We start from the raw sequence: 17121 nt of genomic DNA on the forward strand, positions 1-17121 counted from the left end.
ATTGCTCACAATAATATTTTTGTCCAAAAATTTCATTAAATCTTATATACGAAAATATTAAAAAATTTGAACATTTATCAAAAAGGGATTGAATCTCTTATAGTCCCTTAAATTTAGCCTTTAACCTCTTTCTAAAAGTCCATTGGGCCAGGCCCAAAGACGAGATTGGGCTAAAATCTCCTACAACCGGCACCACAGTTCAAGAGAATGCACTCGTCTTCGAGTTTCCTTTCATGGCCGGCTAAACGCAGAAGGAGAGAGTTCCGGTAGCAAACCACTTCACAGAACAACAAAAGTTTCGATGTTATTTTCAATTTCAACTTTTTCGGCTCCTTCAGGGACTATTCCTTTGTGCTCCAATGGCCGCAGAATCCCCAACCGGAGCTACCATGTGAGTGTTTGTGATATCTTTTAATTCTCACCATTACATCTTCAATTCATGCTCTGTTTCTCACTTCGAATTTTGTTTCCTAGTTGCTTCATCTTGATGAAGAGACTTCCGTTTATAGTATTAGAATTCCTATCTATGTTTCGGAACTGGAAATGAAAAATGACGATTTGTTGAAACAGTTGAAGGATCTCCTTCAAAATATGTTAATTCAGGTAGCGAAAGAAGTGATCATGGTAAGAAGACAAGTTTATCTATCAGTTTTTTGATCATATGGTGAGATTTTAGCTTTGTGAATATAATAACTGCAGAGCGTAGAGTGGGGGCAGGAATCATTAACAAATTGGGGGTTTATCTTTCTTTATTTATCTATTTTCCTACTCTTTGTGATAGGATTCTCTAATATTTTAAACAAACTTCTCTTTTCTAAACTTAGTAATGGGTGTCTTTTTATTTGCGGGTTGATGTAGATTGTGCCAAATAGCATAAGATCAAGAAAAGCTTCCCATTTTTGCCAAATATTTCATGGCCTGAAGCTCTGGATAAGTGAGAGCCTAAGTGTTCTGCATCATAATGGGAAATCTGGATCATCACTGAAGTTGAAGACTATAAAAAGTCATAAAGAAGATGAGTTTGAAGAAACTTCATCACATGCTCGGCAAGTTCCTGAAGGAGTCTTAGAATCCACATTTTCCAGTGGTTAGTCAATGTGGTTGCCTTCCGTTCTCTTATTTACTTAATTTTTGGTAAACTATGCATTTTGATTCATCAGATTCCAATTCAGAAACAACTAAAGCAACTACACATCCTGAAGCATCTGAGACTTCAGTGGAAGCTGCGGAATCCTTGCCACAATCACTTATGTCAAACTACGTCGTTGGAGATGAAAAAGTACCATCCCTCTGTATTGCTGTCATTGGAGCTACTGGTGAGCTAGCAACAAGAAAAATTTTCCCAGCACTGTTTGCACTGTATTATAGTGGCTTTCTCCCTGAGGTATGGCGATTCACATCTATGACATCATTCTTATAAACTGTGCACTCTACTGTACGTTGTCTCCTTACATATATTTTATTGATTTCAAAACATCCAGTTTAAAATGTATACCACACACACACATTCCATCAACTTTTTTTTGCCCTGCCCATTCATTTTTATTTACTGGCCTACTTCCTTATGCCAAAGGAACTTCACATCCCACATTTTAACATTGTTGAGAATGGTATGCGTATTGATTATTTTTACTGGGCATTAAAATATTCCAGGTTATTGAAGAGATCTACCTCCAGAAATTGAATGGAGATTCTTATGCAAAATATAAATGAATGGAGATTGCATCTCCTAGTTTGATATCTATGTGAACACAAAGTTGATTTTTACAGCTGTTCTGATATTCCATGGTTGCAGAATGTTGGCATTTTTGGTTATTCAAGAAAGAATATAACAGATGAAGAACTGCGGTCTATTATATCTGCCACTTTAACTTGCCGTATTGATCATCAGTATGTTTCTGTATCTCTTGGATAATCTCTTTATGTTTTCTACTGTCATGTATTAAATATGTAAAAATCTAGCTCTATGATGTCATTATTTAGGAAATTGGAATTCAAAACCTAATCTAATATACATGTTTGACTATGATGTAAAATGTATATTGAGTGGTACACTTTAAATGTCTTGAGTTTTTACTGCTAAGTGCACGTTCAACTTGAAGTTATACCATGTGCTGAAAGGGAAAGAAAAGAACAACGAGACCGGCTTTATTAAGGCTTGATTTCTTTAGTAGAACAAACTCTTATTCTTCAAAACTCAATATTTGTGATTGCCAACTGCATAAACTGGAAACTTTTTGGAGCTGACAATTACTGATGTCAATTATAATGAATTTGATCGATATTTCTGCAATGTTGTGATTGTAAAACAAATGCACTGCGTTTGGCAATTAGTAACAAAATTTTGGTGAAATGTATTTGTTTTTTTGTAGACAAAATTGCAGTGATAAAATGGATGCTTTTCTGAGTAGAACATTCCATGTAAATGGAGGTTATGACAACAATAAGGGCATGTCAAAGCTCAATTTCTTGATGGAGCAGATTGAGGTGGTTATATAGAGCCACTGACTGATTATGTTTTTCTTTTCATTGCATTACTTATGTTCAATTTTTCAATATACAACCGAGATCTTGGACCAATGATTATAAAATATTTGACATACTGCAGAGTCATGCCGAAGCTAATAGGATATTTTACCTTTCTGTGCCACAAGACGCCCTTCTAGATGTTGCACACTCTCTCTCCAGTAAAGCTCAAACGAAAAAGGGTTGGAATCGTGTTATCATTGAGAAACCTTTTGGCTTTGACATGGTGTCGTCTCATTTTTTAACAAAATCTCTTCTTTCTCAATTCGAGGAAAGGCAAATCTACAGGTGTCTCTTCTCATTATTCGTTCTTTCATTTCGCTAACACTGCACTTATAGCCAAAACTTGCACAAGATGAGTGCAAAGCTAACCCTTTTTTGTGAAATTTTTTTACGTTATTTTAGATTTCAGCTAATAAATTGGTTTTGAACCGTCATATTTCAGGATCGATCATCTTCTGGGAAAGAACCTTATTGAAAACCTTACAGTTTTAAGGTTTGCTAATTTAGTTTTTCAGCCACTATGGAGTCGTACATTCATAAACAGTGTACAGGTACACATTTCTGTAAAGCAAATTCTAATCCTTTCACACTCAATACTCTCTAAACCAATTTAAAAAATATTACAGGTCATTTTGTCTGAAGAACTTGGCGTTCAAACCAAAAGGTTACCTGGCAGTTCGCTGGTTTTTCTTTTACCGTGGTCTTGAATTATTGTTACAGGATCATCTTCAAGTATTCAGTTCCTTCCATGCAGATTTTTGGACGGTGGTGGGATCATCGGAGACATAGTACACAGCCATATACTTCAAACAATCGCATTACTTGCCATGGAACCACCCATTAGTCTTGATGGTGAAGCCATTCGAAATGAGAAGGTAAATATAAACTTCTCAAGAAAGTACTCTTGATGGTATAATTACTGTAATGTAAATGAACAGATTCGTTCCAGGTTAAGTTGCTGAGATCCATTCGCCCATTGGAAACCAGTGATGTTGTTCTTGGACAGTACAAATCTAGTACTAATGACAAAGTTGACCTTTCTCTCGACAATCTGACCCCGACATATTTTGCGGGTGCTTTGTACATTGACAATGCACGTTGGGATGGCGTCCCTTTCTTGATCAAAAGTGGCTTGGGACTAATCAAACACTGGTAAATTTTTCTTTGTCAAGGCTATTGCATGTCAGAAAGATGTAGGACTGGGACAGATATAGTTTCCATCCCAAGATTAACAATGTAATGGACGGTTTTCTTTTCCTTTTCTGTTATTACACATGCATCCATTGGATCCTATTGATAAGAGGGGAATGACAAATAGAAGAAAATAACCATTTATGAGGGAAATTTAGAACCATAAAGTTGAAAGGAAGGAGAACTTAAATAGTTGAAATATCAACCTCGGTTTCAAATACGAAGGGCATATCGATATAGCTTATATGAAATCTTATTTTTACCCGAGCTGGTTCTGAACACGAGTTAAAAATTCCAGAAAATAACGATTTAAAATCTCTGATATGGTCATAAATTTAATTACTTTTATATCCTCTATTTATTCTTACTAGTCAACTATTAGAATTGGTCCACCACCACCAACTTTGAAATATGTAGTCCTTGATAGAGAATTGCTTTGAAATGCAGTGTAGAGATCCGTATACAATTTCGCCAGGTTCCAGGGAACATTTATCGTGAGCACATTGGGTATAATAATGAATCTGCAACTAACGAGATTATTTTGCGCGATGTACCTGAAGAGGCCATTCTTGTCCGAGTTAATAACAAGATTCCTGGATTGGGATTGCGATTGGACTCTCCAGAACTCAATTTGCTTTACAAAGACAAGTGCGTCTGTGCTTCAAATTTGAAATATTGTCCTTTGTGATTGCTAGTTGCCAGTTGCCAGTTTGGTTTCGATATAGATCTTGTTTTATTCTCTTTTATCCAATTTTGTTTTTCTCCCTTGTAGGTACAACGTGGACGTGCCTGATTCATATGAACATCTTCTCCTTGATGTCATCGATGGGGACAGCCATCTGTTCATGAGAAGTGATGAGCTCGCAATTGCGTGGAACATCCTAACTCCGATCCTCAACGAAATCAAGAAGAATAACATAAAGCCAGAACTTTACGAGTTCGGTGGGAGAGGTCCTATCGGAGCTTATTATCTTTGGGCAAAACACGGAGTTCGATGGGTAGAGGAATAAGCAACAGGGCATTTCATTCTGTGGCAAGCTCTCTCACAAGAAACAGGCACACAAGATTTGCCAAATGGTTGAATCATTACATTCATCATCCAGCTAGTTCAATCAATTGAAGGAAAGAGTCTTGAACATAAAATTTGAACCTAGTAGAATTAAAACCACATGATGATGCAACTACTGGTTTTGATTCTCAACTTAGTTCCATAATCCTTGTGTTCATAGGATTAATCTATCATTGGTTTAAGACATTGTGATGAAAGAATAAGAGGATTGTACTGTACCATATAAACAGAGTCATTGCACCGAGGTTAATCTGAAAGGGAAGAAACTATATCCCTCTGTATATTTTTGTAATTTTCAATGCAGAATGATTTAAACCCAAGTTGATGTTAAATTGTAGCTGAAATGAAGAATATGAAAGAGCACCATATGGACCCAGGGAATAGATTCATTGTACTCTCACTCTCTCTCTCACTTTTTTTTTTTTGGGATCCAATCTTTTTCAATTATTTATTATGTTTCATTAGTGGCAGCCATACAGAGTGTGTAGGATCCACAAAGACTTGGAGATATTCCAGTCAACTAATAAAATACAGGCCCCCATGAAATTGGTGGAAATTAGGGATAAAGAATGCCCATGATCCAGACAGTCATGGTGTCTCATTGTCCATTTTGGACTCAGATCAGGATTTCTTTTTTATTTAAATCTTGTATTAATCTTTGAATTTTCAATTTTTTCTGTATTTTTTTTTTAGTGCTTGAGCTTTTGAACTTTCAACAGAATTTGAACAAAAAAAGAGGTTTAAATTTTAGTTAGTTTGTTTTGGTCTTTCAATTTTAAAGATTGTTCATTTTTTGTGAATGAACTTTGAAAATAGCTATTTGTGCCTCAACTTTGGGTTTGATTTTTGGTATATTGTTTTATCAGTTAATTTTTTGTTTACAATCTTTATTTTAAGTAGATTGAATGTATGCTCGCGTTCATATGTTAATATATAAATTCTCAAAATTATTTTTGTTGATTTGTTAAAGAGTTGTAGAATTATAGACCAAAATGGTTAATTTTCTCAAGTTTAATGATTAAAATAGATAGTTTGAAAACTAAATTAAAACGAATATAAAAGCTTCAGAGTTGGAATAAACATTTTAAATATTTTGAAAGTTCAAGAATTAAATTAGGATGTAGGCATTTAAAACAATTATTTGGTCCTCATTGATTTGTTTTTAAGCAAATTGTGAGGTAGCTTTGAATATGTGTTATGGAATCTATTGGACATAAAATAGGCGAAAACGAGTATCAATTAAGCAAACACAAGGAGAATAATAATAATAATAACGACCAAAATAGTTGTATTTGAAAAGATTAAGGACTAAAATAATTATTTTAAAAAACTGAAATTTCAAAGTTCAGGATAGACACCTTTAAAATCTATGGAAGAAAATGGAAAATTGTTTGAGAGTTGAAAGGGAATTTGGATCTTTCTTTTGCTTGTCCAAGTTAGGGTTTGAAATTTCAAGAGGAACTAAAGGGAAATTTCTTGGAATTTAATCTTTTATTATTGAAAAAGCACATGCAAATTTTCATAGGAAATTATTTCAAATGGTAAAACTGTTGAAAATGTTTACAAGATACAGTAAAATTTTAAAATTATCAATGATAGACGTTGATAGACATTGATAGACTTCTATCCGTGTCTATCAATGCCATTGATAGATATGATTGAAGTCTATCAGTGTCTATCGAAATCTATCATTGATAGTTCTAAAATTTTACTATATTTTATAAATATTTTTGTTCATTTTTCTATATTTAAAAACAGTTCAATTTGGACTTGAATCTCTAACTTCTTAGTCGCTATATGTTTAGGCAATATAAATTTCGCTTTTAGTTCATGAAATATCATATTTATACATATCGTTGAGTGAATCATTTTGAAAAGATAAACCATTAATCCAAATATAAAATCCAATTCATTTTCTTTTATATAATAATAACTGGTTAAGATATCATTTTGATCAATGTGTTGTGACCATCATTCCACTTTAGCCATAATTTTAGTTGTTGTAATCTCTATAAAACATAGATTTAGTATCTCGTCTTAGTTTATTGTTGAATTTTTTTGGTACAAATCAATCTATATTAGCATTCTCTACCAATTTTAAAAATATATTTACATAGTGTCTTTTCTTATAAGAAAATTATTATTATGATTTAATCAATTTCGATATAAAAAATTAACTATGAATTTTAATCATTAAAATTAACTATGAATTATTGGATTAAAATTAACTATGAATTATTAGGTTTAAGTTTTTATTGAAAGTAGCAGACTAAATTTAATATTTATTGAAAGAAGAAGGTTTAAAATTGAAGAATAAAAAATAAAATAGAGTAAAATGTAATCTACCTATTATTGGTTGGGATCGTACCTAATTTTGTACAGCACATCACTTGTCCAATTAAAAATGATCACATATTAGATAAGTTTATTTTTTTAATTAAATATTTAATTTTTACTATGATATAAATGAAGGTTGTATGAGAATATATTGTATTTAATCATTGCTATTTGATTTAAAGAGGGAAAAAAAGAAAAGTCAACATTTTTATGGGTTAGTTGAAGATGATACTTGATAGTAGGTTGAACTTGAACCCCACTTGAACCATTGATTTTAAGCATTAAAATATCCACATCATCAAAAGGATAGAAATTATTTGTGGGCTCCATGTCACTTCAATTAATCATAAATAAATTTGGATTAAATTACAAATTTGACTATTTATGAAGAGTTATCCAATCATAAATTATTTATATAAGAATTAAATTCCAACTTTTAAAATCATAAATGCTAAATTTTAACTTTTTTCGGACGATAAAAATTAAATTTGAAATTTTTCTAAGTTCAAAATTTTTTTGGTTTCTTGTAGGATAGAATACAAAATTCAGTTTTGATTTCAAGCGTTTATACTATTTTACCATTGAATTTGAACTCAGGATCACCCTTTTATTTAGTTAACACACTTTCAAAATTTGTTAATTAACAGTAATAGTGACAGAAAATTCATGGACTAATTTAATTATTATTAATTAATTAAAAATTAACAAAAATGGTTAAAAGTGAGCATCAACAAAAATTCATAGTAAAAATGTAATTTTGAAACTTAAAACTAAATGGAAATTAAACTTAAAACTAGAAGGTAAAAATGTAGGTTCAATTTAATAACCATTTGGTTTTCTATTTTTGTCTTTGAAAATTATGTTTATTTCATCCACATTTTTTATTGTATCTTTCTTAAATACAAGGTTGAATTTTTAGTCAAATTCCAAAAACAAAAACAACATTTTTAAAGTTACTTTTTTCTTTCTCAAAATTTGACTTGGTTTTTTAAAACATTGGTAAAAAGTAGATAACAAAGGAAGAAATTTAGAGGTGAAAGTAGTGTCCATAGGCTTAATTTTCACAAATAAAAACAAAAAATAAAATGGTTACTAAATGGGGCCATAATGTTTTGAAATCAAGAGACTAATTAAAAACTAAACTGAAAGTATATGGATAAAAGTATAACGATTTTAAATTTAAAGGCGAAATAGAAACCATACTTGAAACTTGAGAACCAAAAATATATTTTTTCTCTAAAATGTATTTTATCTCTAGATATTTTCCTTGTTAATTTATCTATCATAAATATTTTTCACTCTTAAGTTTAATTAATCTAATATTTATGACGCTTCTAACCAATAGAAAAGTAAAAAAATAATTATTCTAATAAATATGATACTTTTTAACATATATTTGGTTTCCACTTAGTCCACTGACAAATTTTCAAAGAAAAAGTAAATAATATCTTAAACTCATTGATTCCAACAAAAGTGCTGTGTTTGCACGAATTTGATCTTGATTAGTGCACAAAGATGATATAATCAAAATTTCAAAGCTCACAAATTTTAAATATCAAACTTTTTTTTTTTTTCATTTTATTGAAAAGCCACTTGGGCATAATTTGAAAATTTGTTTTAAAAAAATTATATTAAATTTCAAAATTTACATTTATTTTAAAAAAAACTTCTTCAATTTTATATTAGACGCGTTATACATTCAATAAGACTTCGTTTGAAATTTCTATAATTTTTAAAATAATTGTTGGTAACTGTACTTTTAAAAAAAGCTAATTGACGTTTGGTAAATTTCAATTTTAAACACAAAAAAGTAGGTAACAGTGTTTGGTAAGTTCAAATCAGATTTACTTATAGTTTAGCTTTTATGTTCGAATTAGACATTATTTAATTATTTAATTATTATTTTTTAGTATATTAAATTGTTATGAGTTATTTATTTAGAATTTTTATAGTTTAAATTACCAACTATATTTTACTCCTAAAAAGTAACTACATCTTGTTATTTCCTAAAAATTATATTATAAAAAGTTTAAAAAATAATTGTTGAATAAAACAATTGTAATGAACAAATGTTATTTGAATTATAATTGTGATGTTCTAAAACAGTTGTTGTATAAAATAATGCTAATGGTTTATCTTGAATTTGTTTCCTCTTGTAATTGTGATGTTCTAATGGTGGTGTGGAAGTGAGTCAATAAACAAAGAAGAAAGGATTGATAAAAAAAAAGTGAGTGAAATCGATGGATTAAAGAAAGATTATGGAAAAGATTATTTATCGTTAAAAAGACGTCTAATTTATAGAAAATCTAAAAATGAAAGAGTTAGTGTTCAGCAGATTTTGAACTTAAATATGCATAGAAAGATTTTCAATGAGAAGTTTAGTGTAAAAAACAATAAAATATAATCCATGACATGGTTAAAGTCAATTAAATGGTTCTCTTTAGTCTTTTTCCATATTTCCATGATAGTATCCATAACAGTATAATATTATTAATAGGTTAAAATTAATAGTTTAGTTCATAAAGCATTGGGTTTATATCATAAATCATTTCACCGTCTAATTTTGGATCTAATAGAAGCCTAAACTTATAATTTTTCTTAATAGATTCCTAAATTTTTAATTTTATATTTACCATGTCTTTTTGACTTAATTTGTATTTTTCTAAATTCATAATATTAAACATAGAATTGAAAATTTATTATCCTATAGTTAATTTAAAGAGATCCATTAATTTTAAAAGGTATTGGGCTCATAGACTTAGAGTGTATTTGGAATACATTATTATCAAGTATTTAATTTAAGAGATAAATAATTTTAGAAGAAATTGGAGTATTTAACAACCATCAAAATAGCTTTTCATGTGTATTTTAATTAGATTTTATCAAAAGTATTCAAATAAAAACGAATTTTTTGAAACACTTTTTTTCTCAAGTCAATTAAAACGGGTCCGTAGTAAATAAAAAATTGATAATCTAATGACATTTTGAAAGTTCGTAAATCTATTTGACATTAATTTAAAAATACAGAGACTGGATGTATTTAGAATACACATGCAAGTGTTTATTTAAAAAAATAAGTCATTTAAGAAGAAATTGGAATGTTTGACAACCATTCAAAATAACTTTTTAAGTATATTTTAATCAATTTTATCGAAAATATTTAAATAAAAATGAGTTTTCAAAAATCACTTTTCTCTCAATTGACCCTAAACTTGACTAGTGATTCAAATCTTCTAAGGAGCTGTTGGCTACATTAAAAAATTGGAGGTAAACAAAATTACTCTTTCTCTCTCTCTTTTTTCATTATCCAAATTAATAGCCCATCATGATGAAAATATATTTAAATAATAAATAAAGAAAAAGCTCAATTACTTTTCCATCTTTTCATTGTTCTCTCTATCTAATCCATTTCTCACCATTGGAGGAAAAAGCCATGGAAAGAGGAAGAAAAAGAAGAAAATTGGAAGAGGAAGAAGAAGAAGATGATGATGAAGAGGGAGAGATGAAATTGGTCTTTGCTCTGATTCAAAACATAAAGGCCATGAGAGGCAGAATGAAATCAAAAGAATCACCAGAAGAAGAGAAATCAAAAGGGGTTTGGAATCCAAAGTTCCAACCAGAAGATTTCATTGAAGATGGATATTACAACAACAAATCCAACATCACTCTTCAATTACCAGCTGCTTCATCTTCAACAACAAAACACAGCAATCCCAAGAAAGAACAACAAGAACAACAAGATAAACACAAGGTAGGAAAAGGAAAAATGGGGCTTGACCTTAATCTCTCTCTTTGATTTTTTTTTTTGCTTTTGATTTTTCTTGATTCTGGTTGATTCCGATTCGAGATGAATGAGTTGATGAACATCCACGTGCACGTACAAGATCCAGTGTAGTGTTCAGTCCTACACACTTGTTGCTTAAGTTATGAACGTGCTTTTCAAAATAGGATGATACTTATTAATATTAACGTGGAGTCCACAAATAATTACACAACAAATTTAAAGTGTGAACAAGAAGGATATATGGTACTCTCAGATGATTAAAAAAATTTCCTCTCATCTATACTTGTGTTAGAGGATAGAATGTCGAGGCCAATCATTTGACATCTCGCTTTGAGTTGGGGTTTATTATTATTTGTTTTTTGGTTCAGGTTGGGTCACTCTTCAACTCGGCTTAGCATCTTAAGAACCCATCTTTTTCCTTTTTGGACCTGTTAGGTCTTGTGGGCCACAATGAATGAGCTTTTGTACTTAATTGAGGGTGTGTTTGGAATATATTTTCAGGTGTTTAATTTAAAAAATAAGTCAATTTAGAAAAAATTAGAGTGTTTAGCAACCATTCAAAATAGCTTTTGAAGTATATTCTATACAGTTTTGATCAAAAGTGTTTAAATAGAAATGAATTTTTTAAAAAACGTTTTTTGTTAAGTTAATCCAAATGGATCTGAATCCATAGCCATTCTAGTACTTTTAAAGTTCTCATCTTAGCTATTTTTAAATTTAAGAAAAGTAGAAAACCTCATCATTCATTTCAAGGAAACTTTATTGGAGATAAGGATCACTACTGAAGGAAGAAAGAGAGAATTGTAAATATAGCAATTAGGTTCAAAATATTTGCGTATATAATATAACTGATTGCTATGAAGTCTATCAATAATAGGAGTCTATCAGTGATAGAGTTTATATCGATAAATTTCACTATATTTATAATTCTTTAAAAATGATGCTATACACTTAATTATTAACGCAATTTGTTTTTTAGATATTACTATGTAGTTTCAAACACACATTTAATATTCTTGTTTGTTTCACATGATTTCATTTTTTAAAATCTAAGATATTATTATCCAAGGAACTTTAAAGTTTAAACCCATATGACATGAGTTTTTTTAATACTCTCCGGTACTTGTGGGAGTTTTATATGTGAGAGATGAATAGAATCTGATTAATTAATAAATTAATATCAATTAATCATTACTATTAATTCTAATTAATTACTAAATATAAATATATTATTTAGACTTAATAAATTTCTAATTGAGACATTTATCATTGATACTTTATGTTATCTTAACTATTTAATATAAAATTTTATTATCAATAATTAATATTCTAGTAAATTTATATTTATTTAATTATTTTTATTATTTAAATAAAATAATTTAAATAATGCTTAATTAAAAAATACATTTAAAAAAAAATTAAGTGATTAAATAACTAATCATTATAACAATATATTAAATAATTAAATTTAATTATGACCACATTACTTGTTCTCTTACATTTGATTAAATAATTATCTAGTTTAGTTTCTATATTCAAATTTAATAAATCAGACACATTCATTTAACTTCCAAACATTAATTATTATGCAAATTTAAACACACTTTAATTATTCTAGACATTTAAAACTCAAAAATTTAAAAATTTAAATATTTAATATCTATACCCATGAACTAATATATGCTATTCAAACTACTCATAAAAGAACTACCTTACCCCAATAATGAAATATTTGTTTTAGTTTGAGCCCATTTCATTATTTTTATCACATTGTTCACATTTGCATGTAAAATAATTGGTATTTTATTACCAGTTTAGGGTATGATATTTTTTACTTCTTTTAATGGTTAGACATTTAGAATCGGTTTGATATTATTTTCATTTTGAGTTTTATGTTCCCGTTTTTAGTTATTTTTTTTAATATACTTATCTTATTTGATAATTTCTTAGTTCTAAATTTTAAGAAGTGTTTGTAAAAGATTAGCCAAATTTGAGAGAAAAAAAAAAAAAAACAGTTTCTCAAAATTATGTTTTTGCTTTTTTGCTTTTTTCTTTTTTCATTTTCATACATGTTTTCATAATTTTCTCTTGTCTCCATCTTTCATGTTCCTCAATTCTCTCCCACATCTCTCCTCTTTCTCTCTCTCATATCTCTTCGATTCTAATTTTTTTTCTTTTCTTTTTTTTTTTCCATGAAAAAATTATTTTTTTTAATACTTCATTATCATTTCCTTTCCTTTTATTTTTCTTTTTTTCCTCTTCTTTTTAAATCTATTTTATTTCCCCTCGATTTTGGTTGAATTTTAATTTTTTTATTAAATAAATCAATAATAAGATCTTCACATTTTCCATTAATTTTCGAAGAAAAGATTTTTTTTTCTCTCTTTTAAGGTTTTATTTGTGTATGATTGGCTAATGAGAGAATTTATTATTGAACTAGATAAATGTGGGTATGTTCAATTTTCTAACCAAAATGTTTTATTACAATTTGACACACAAATATACCTATTAATAACTCATAAAAATTGACGCATCATTTATCGTGAATAAGTAGGAATAAAGTTGACATTACATAATAAATTTAAATAACATTTGAAGGATAGAATTTATTATAATTAAGAAATACATTTATGTTATTTTGAAAAGAAACAAATAGTTACGAAATTTCTATTTAAAAAAAATAATAAAAAAAGAAATATAATTGTTCAAATATAAAACTCATTCTATAACAATATAGACTTTGTTTGATAATTCTTTACTTTTTTTTTCTAAGAAAATTGTAGTGGTAAAAAACATATTTATTTATTTTAAAAGAATAAAAAAAAATAATTAAGCATTAAATTTATTTTTAAGGCAGGTGAAAAACTAAACTTACCATCAAATAGTGAGGAAACATCCAAAATAATTTCAAATGAAGTAAAAAAGAACACAATGGCTCGACAACTCATATTGGATTAGTTGTTACTCATGTGCAACTTCAATTTTAGAAGATGTATGTTGTAGCTTTAATAAGCTAACAAAATAAATTAAATTTTTTAAAAAAAAACTAAAAGCAAACTTTTAATTTTATTTTAAACTACTGATTTTACTTATTCAATAAATTTACTTAAACCCAAAAATTTAGAAAATATATTTGGTTACAAAAATCATTGTGTGTTGGTAGTGAGTTTCAGAATAATTAGAGCATCTATATAGTAAATATAGGGTTATAAAAAAATTCATGGGACAAAAATTTGGACAACAATGGGTATGGAAAAAAATTAAGGAATAATCAAGTATATAGTAGTAATTATACTATCATTTGGAAAAATAGTAAAAGGCGGAGTACTCTTGAATTATAACAAAACATGTGGATATCACAACTTTTTGAAATCCTAAAATACCCTTATCATTTCTTTTAATTGTAGTGTAATTAATTTGTCATTTGTATTAATGAAACTATAATTAATTGCTCAACTATATATTCTAGTAAGCTTTCAACGCCAACTAACATCAATATTTTAAGCGGATAATTTTTCATTGGATAATTTTTCATAAATCTCGTGATTTAAAAGCTGTTTTGAATTTTTGTATCAAATTTAATAGTTAGTCAGAATATTTCAATCTTCTATAACAACTAATTTTCAAATCTTGGCTTGAAATTTAAAATATCATATTATCTTATTTTTAAACTGTTTTATGATTATCTTATTTTGGATTTTTAAATCTTATATTATATTAGTTTTCATAACTAACTTTTTATATTTATAGTTGATTTTCTCTTAATCATAATTAAATCATTTAAATTGTTTTATGATTATCTTTATTATAAACTTATTTTGAACGTGGAATATATAAAAAGAAATTTCATCAAATTTATAGCAAATACAGTCTCACATGTGTTTCCATTTTTCGTTAACCCTAAAATGCCTTCATCTGGATTTTCAGTTAAAGTGCAACTAATTCTGCCCTTTATCAAACTTTTAGCATAAATCTTGATTTTTTCCTCGTTATCTCCCTACACTTTTTGAATTTTAAAAATTGAATGTAATTTTTTTTTTCAATGATCATATTTGATCTTATCTTCAATTTCAAAGTTTATTTTATCTAATTTTTCAATTTTTACTTTTTCTTATTGATTTTATTTTTTGTTCTGAATCAACAAGTCTACTCTGGAGACAACTTAACCGATCAAATCCATTGGTGCAAGATGAAAGGCTCGACTTAATCAACCACGACCAATAGTTCAAGTCATAGAGTCTCTTCTTTCCAAATTGATTCCTATCGAGCCATTGTGAAAAGGTAGGCCAATCATATAGACGGCGTTGGTATTAACTATTTGCCTTGGGGTCTTATACCCACCTCAACCGATTCGATCAAGGAAGGATATACGATCGTCGAACATTGTTTGTTTCTTTTCTATTCATGAGATCTTCACAATTGACATAAACACCACATCATGATTGGTTAGTAATCTCAATAGATGATTTTTAATTGAGATTTTCATACTCCAATCTAAATCGGTTTGAATGCAATTATTTAGATAAAGTTTTTATCAATCCAACCCTTATTTTCTAAACTAATATTTTGGTGTAGAACCAAGAAAAAAATATTGTTATAGAATTTTGGGTAAGTTCAAAAGCGAAGTAGATGGTTTGGCTAAGTGATTTTCAATTACGGTGTATTTGTTTTTAAGTTTAATGAATTTGTTGGGTGTAGTTTGGAAACTAATTACATTGTATTTGTAGGTCATATAATCTTGATTTTCAGTTACGCTGTAACTAATTTTGCCATTTGTAGATTTTTTTTAGCATAAATCTTGATTTTCTTCTAAATTATCTCTCTACACTTTTGAATTTGAAAAATCGAATGTAATCTTTTTTTTAAATCGAATATAATTTTTTCTTCAAATATCATGTTTGATCTTATCTTCAATTTTAAATTTTATATTATCTAATTTTTCAATTTTCATTTCTTACTGATTTTCTTTTTTGTTCTCAATAGACAAGTCTACTTTAGAGGGTTGACTTAACCGATCAAATCCATTGGTGCATAGATGAAAAACTTGGCCTAATTGACCATCGACCAAAAGTTTAAGACGCAAAGTCTCTTCTTTCCAAAGTGATTCATATCGAGCCATTGTGAAAAGGTATGCCAAGCATATGAATGTATTGGCATTAACCAGTTTACTTTAGGGCATTCTATTCATGACCGCACCATTATTGGCGTAGGAGCCAATTTTGGAGAGAAAAATAGTGGCAACTTGGTTGGAAAAGAGATCGGTGCAGAGTCTGGCCAATCGATAGTCTGTAGATGTTTGTTTTATTTACAATGTAATTACGAATATTTCTTAATAACTCATTTACAATCTCATTTGTATGGTCGAGGGTAGTTTATACTTTTATAAATTCGTCATATTTTATTTTTAATTTGTTTTGCTATTTTTATTAATGAAATTATGATTTACTATTTTGACAAATGAAAAGTTAGAATCTACTATTTTTCTCATTAGCCCAAAAAATAACATAAGTATTGTTCCTAGTTCAAAATGTCCAAATTATTTATATGACATATTTAAATATTTTGATCGAACTACGAAAAAATATTTGTGCTAAGGTTGACATATAATGTTGCCTTAATATTATACAAACTCCTATGAACTATGGAATGACATGTTGGTAAAATTTCTTCCCAAATTGGTTTTTCATTGCTTTAATATCTTCTCTCTTCTATAACGTTACCTACTTCAATGGTTAATACATATATTTATAATCAAAAGATTAAAGAAAATGTTACCCATAGTTTGTACTTACTAATTATTTAGTACCACACCAATGCAAGTTGTGTGTTCCAAGTTCATAAATTTATTTACTTTTCAAAGTTTGAGTTCAATTAACAAGTATATCATTTTTTGATAAGTTAGCTAACAATCAAATGGGGTTAAGTACTATTTAAAATTGATTTGATTAGTCGTTTGAAAATAAAAAATTTAAAACTATCATATCCAATGAAAAGTAAAGTGTTGTTGTATTTCATATTTTCAATATTTTTTTTTGTGACAAATTTGTTAACCAAATCACAATATAAACAATTATTCAAAATCAGTCATCTTGCACTTTGAAATTTTAGATATTGTATCTAGATACATTTAAAAAAAAAAATTCACAATTGTGATCACTGAGTAAAAAATATTTTTAATAATCGATTATATCACATGGATATAGATCCATTT

General features: G+C 28.3%; 2 protein-coding genes across 6 annotated transcripts; both read left to right on the forward strand.

Annotated features, from left to right (window-relative positions):
* The first annotated feature begins 214 nt into the window (after nt 1–214).
* Nucleotides 215–5170, forward strand: LOC120080451 (inactive glucose-6-phosphate 1-dehydrogenase 4, chloroplastic). The gene is made up of 12 exons (XM_039035105.1): nt 215–391; nt 859–1087; nt 1161–1384; nt 1796–1890; nt 2373–2487; nt 2609–2814; nt 2972–3080; nt 3156–3193; nt 3284–3404; nt 3479–3681; nt 4168–4368; nt 4493–5170. The coding sequence occupies exons 1-12, from the start codon at nt 302–304 to the stop codon at nt 4728–4730; spliced, it is 1869 nt and encodes a 622-aa protein (XP_038891033.1). The 5' UTR covers nt 215–301; the 3' UTR covers nt 4731–5170.
* A 5234-nt stretch (nt 5171–10404) lies between these two features.
* On the forward strand, nt 10405–16318 carry LOC120079522 (protein NIM1-INTERACTING 3). Of its 5 annotated transcripts, XR_005482253.1 has the most exons (4): nt 10405–10877; nt 15056–15191; nt 15894–16038; nt 16121–16318. XR_005482253.1 is itself a non-coding variant. In XM_039033732.1 (2 exons), exons 1-2 carry the CDS (start codon nt 10560–10562, stop codon nt 11303–11305), a joined length of 345 nt encoding a protein of 114 aa, XP_038889660.1. In that variant the 5' UTR covers nt 10427–10559; the 3' UTR covers nt 11306–12053. The 5 variants fall into 5 exon arrangements, 3 of the variants coding, with proteins under 3 accessions (XP_038889660.1, XP_038889662.1, XP_038889661.1); XR_005482252.1 differs by having other exon boundaries at nt 10411–10877; nt 15894–16318; XM_039033732.1 differs by lacking the exons at nt 15056–15191; nt 15894–16038; nt 16121–16318 and adding an exon at nt 11279–12053 and having other exon boundaries at nt 10427–10877.
* The last annotated feature ends 803 nt before the right edge of the window (nt 16319–17121 follow it).

The sequence above is a fragment of the Benincasa hispida genome, chromosome 6 (assembly GCF_009727055.1).
Source record: "Benincasa hispida cultivar B227 chromosome 6, ASM972705v1, whole genome shotgun sequence".
Lineage (NCBI taxonomy): Eukaryota > Viridiplantae > Streptophyta > Magnoliopsida > Cucurbitales > Cucurbitaceae > Benincasa > Benincasa hispida.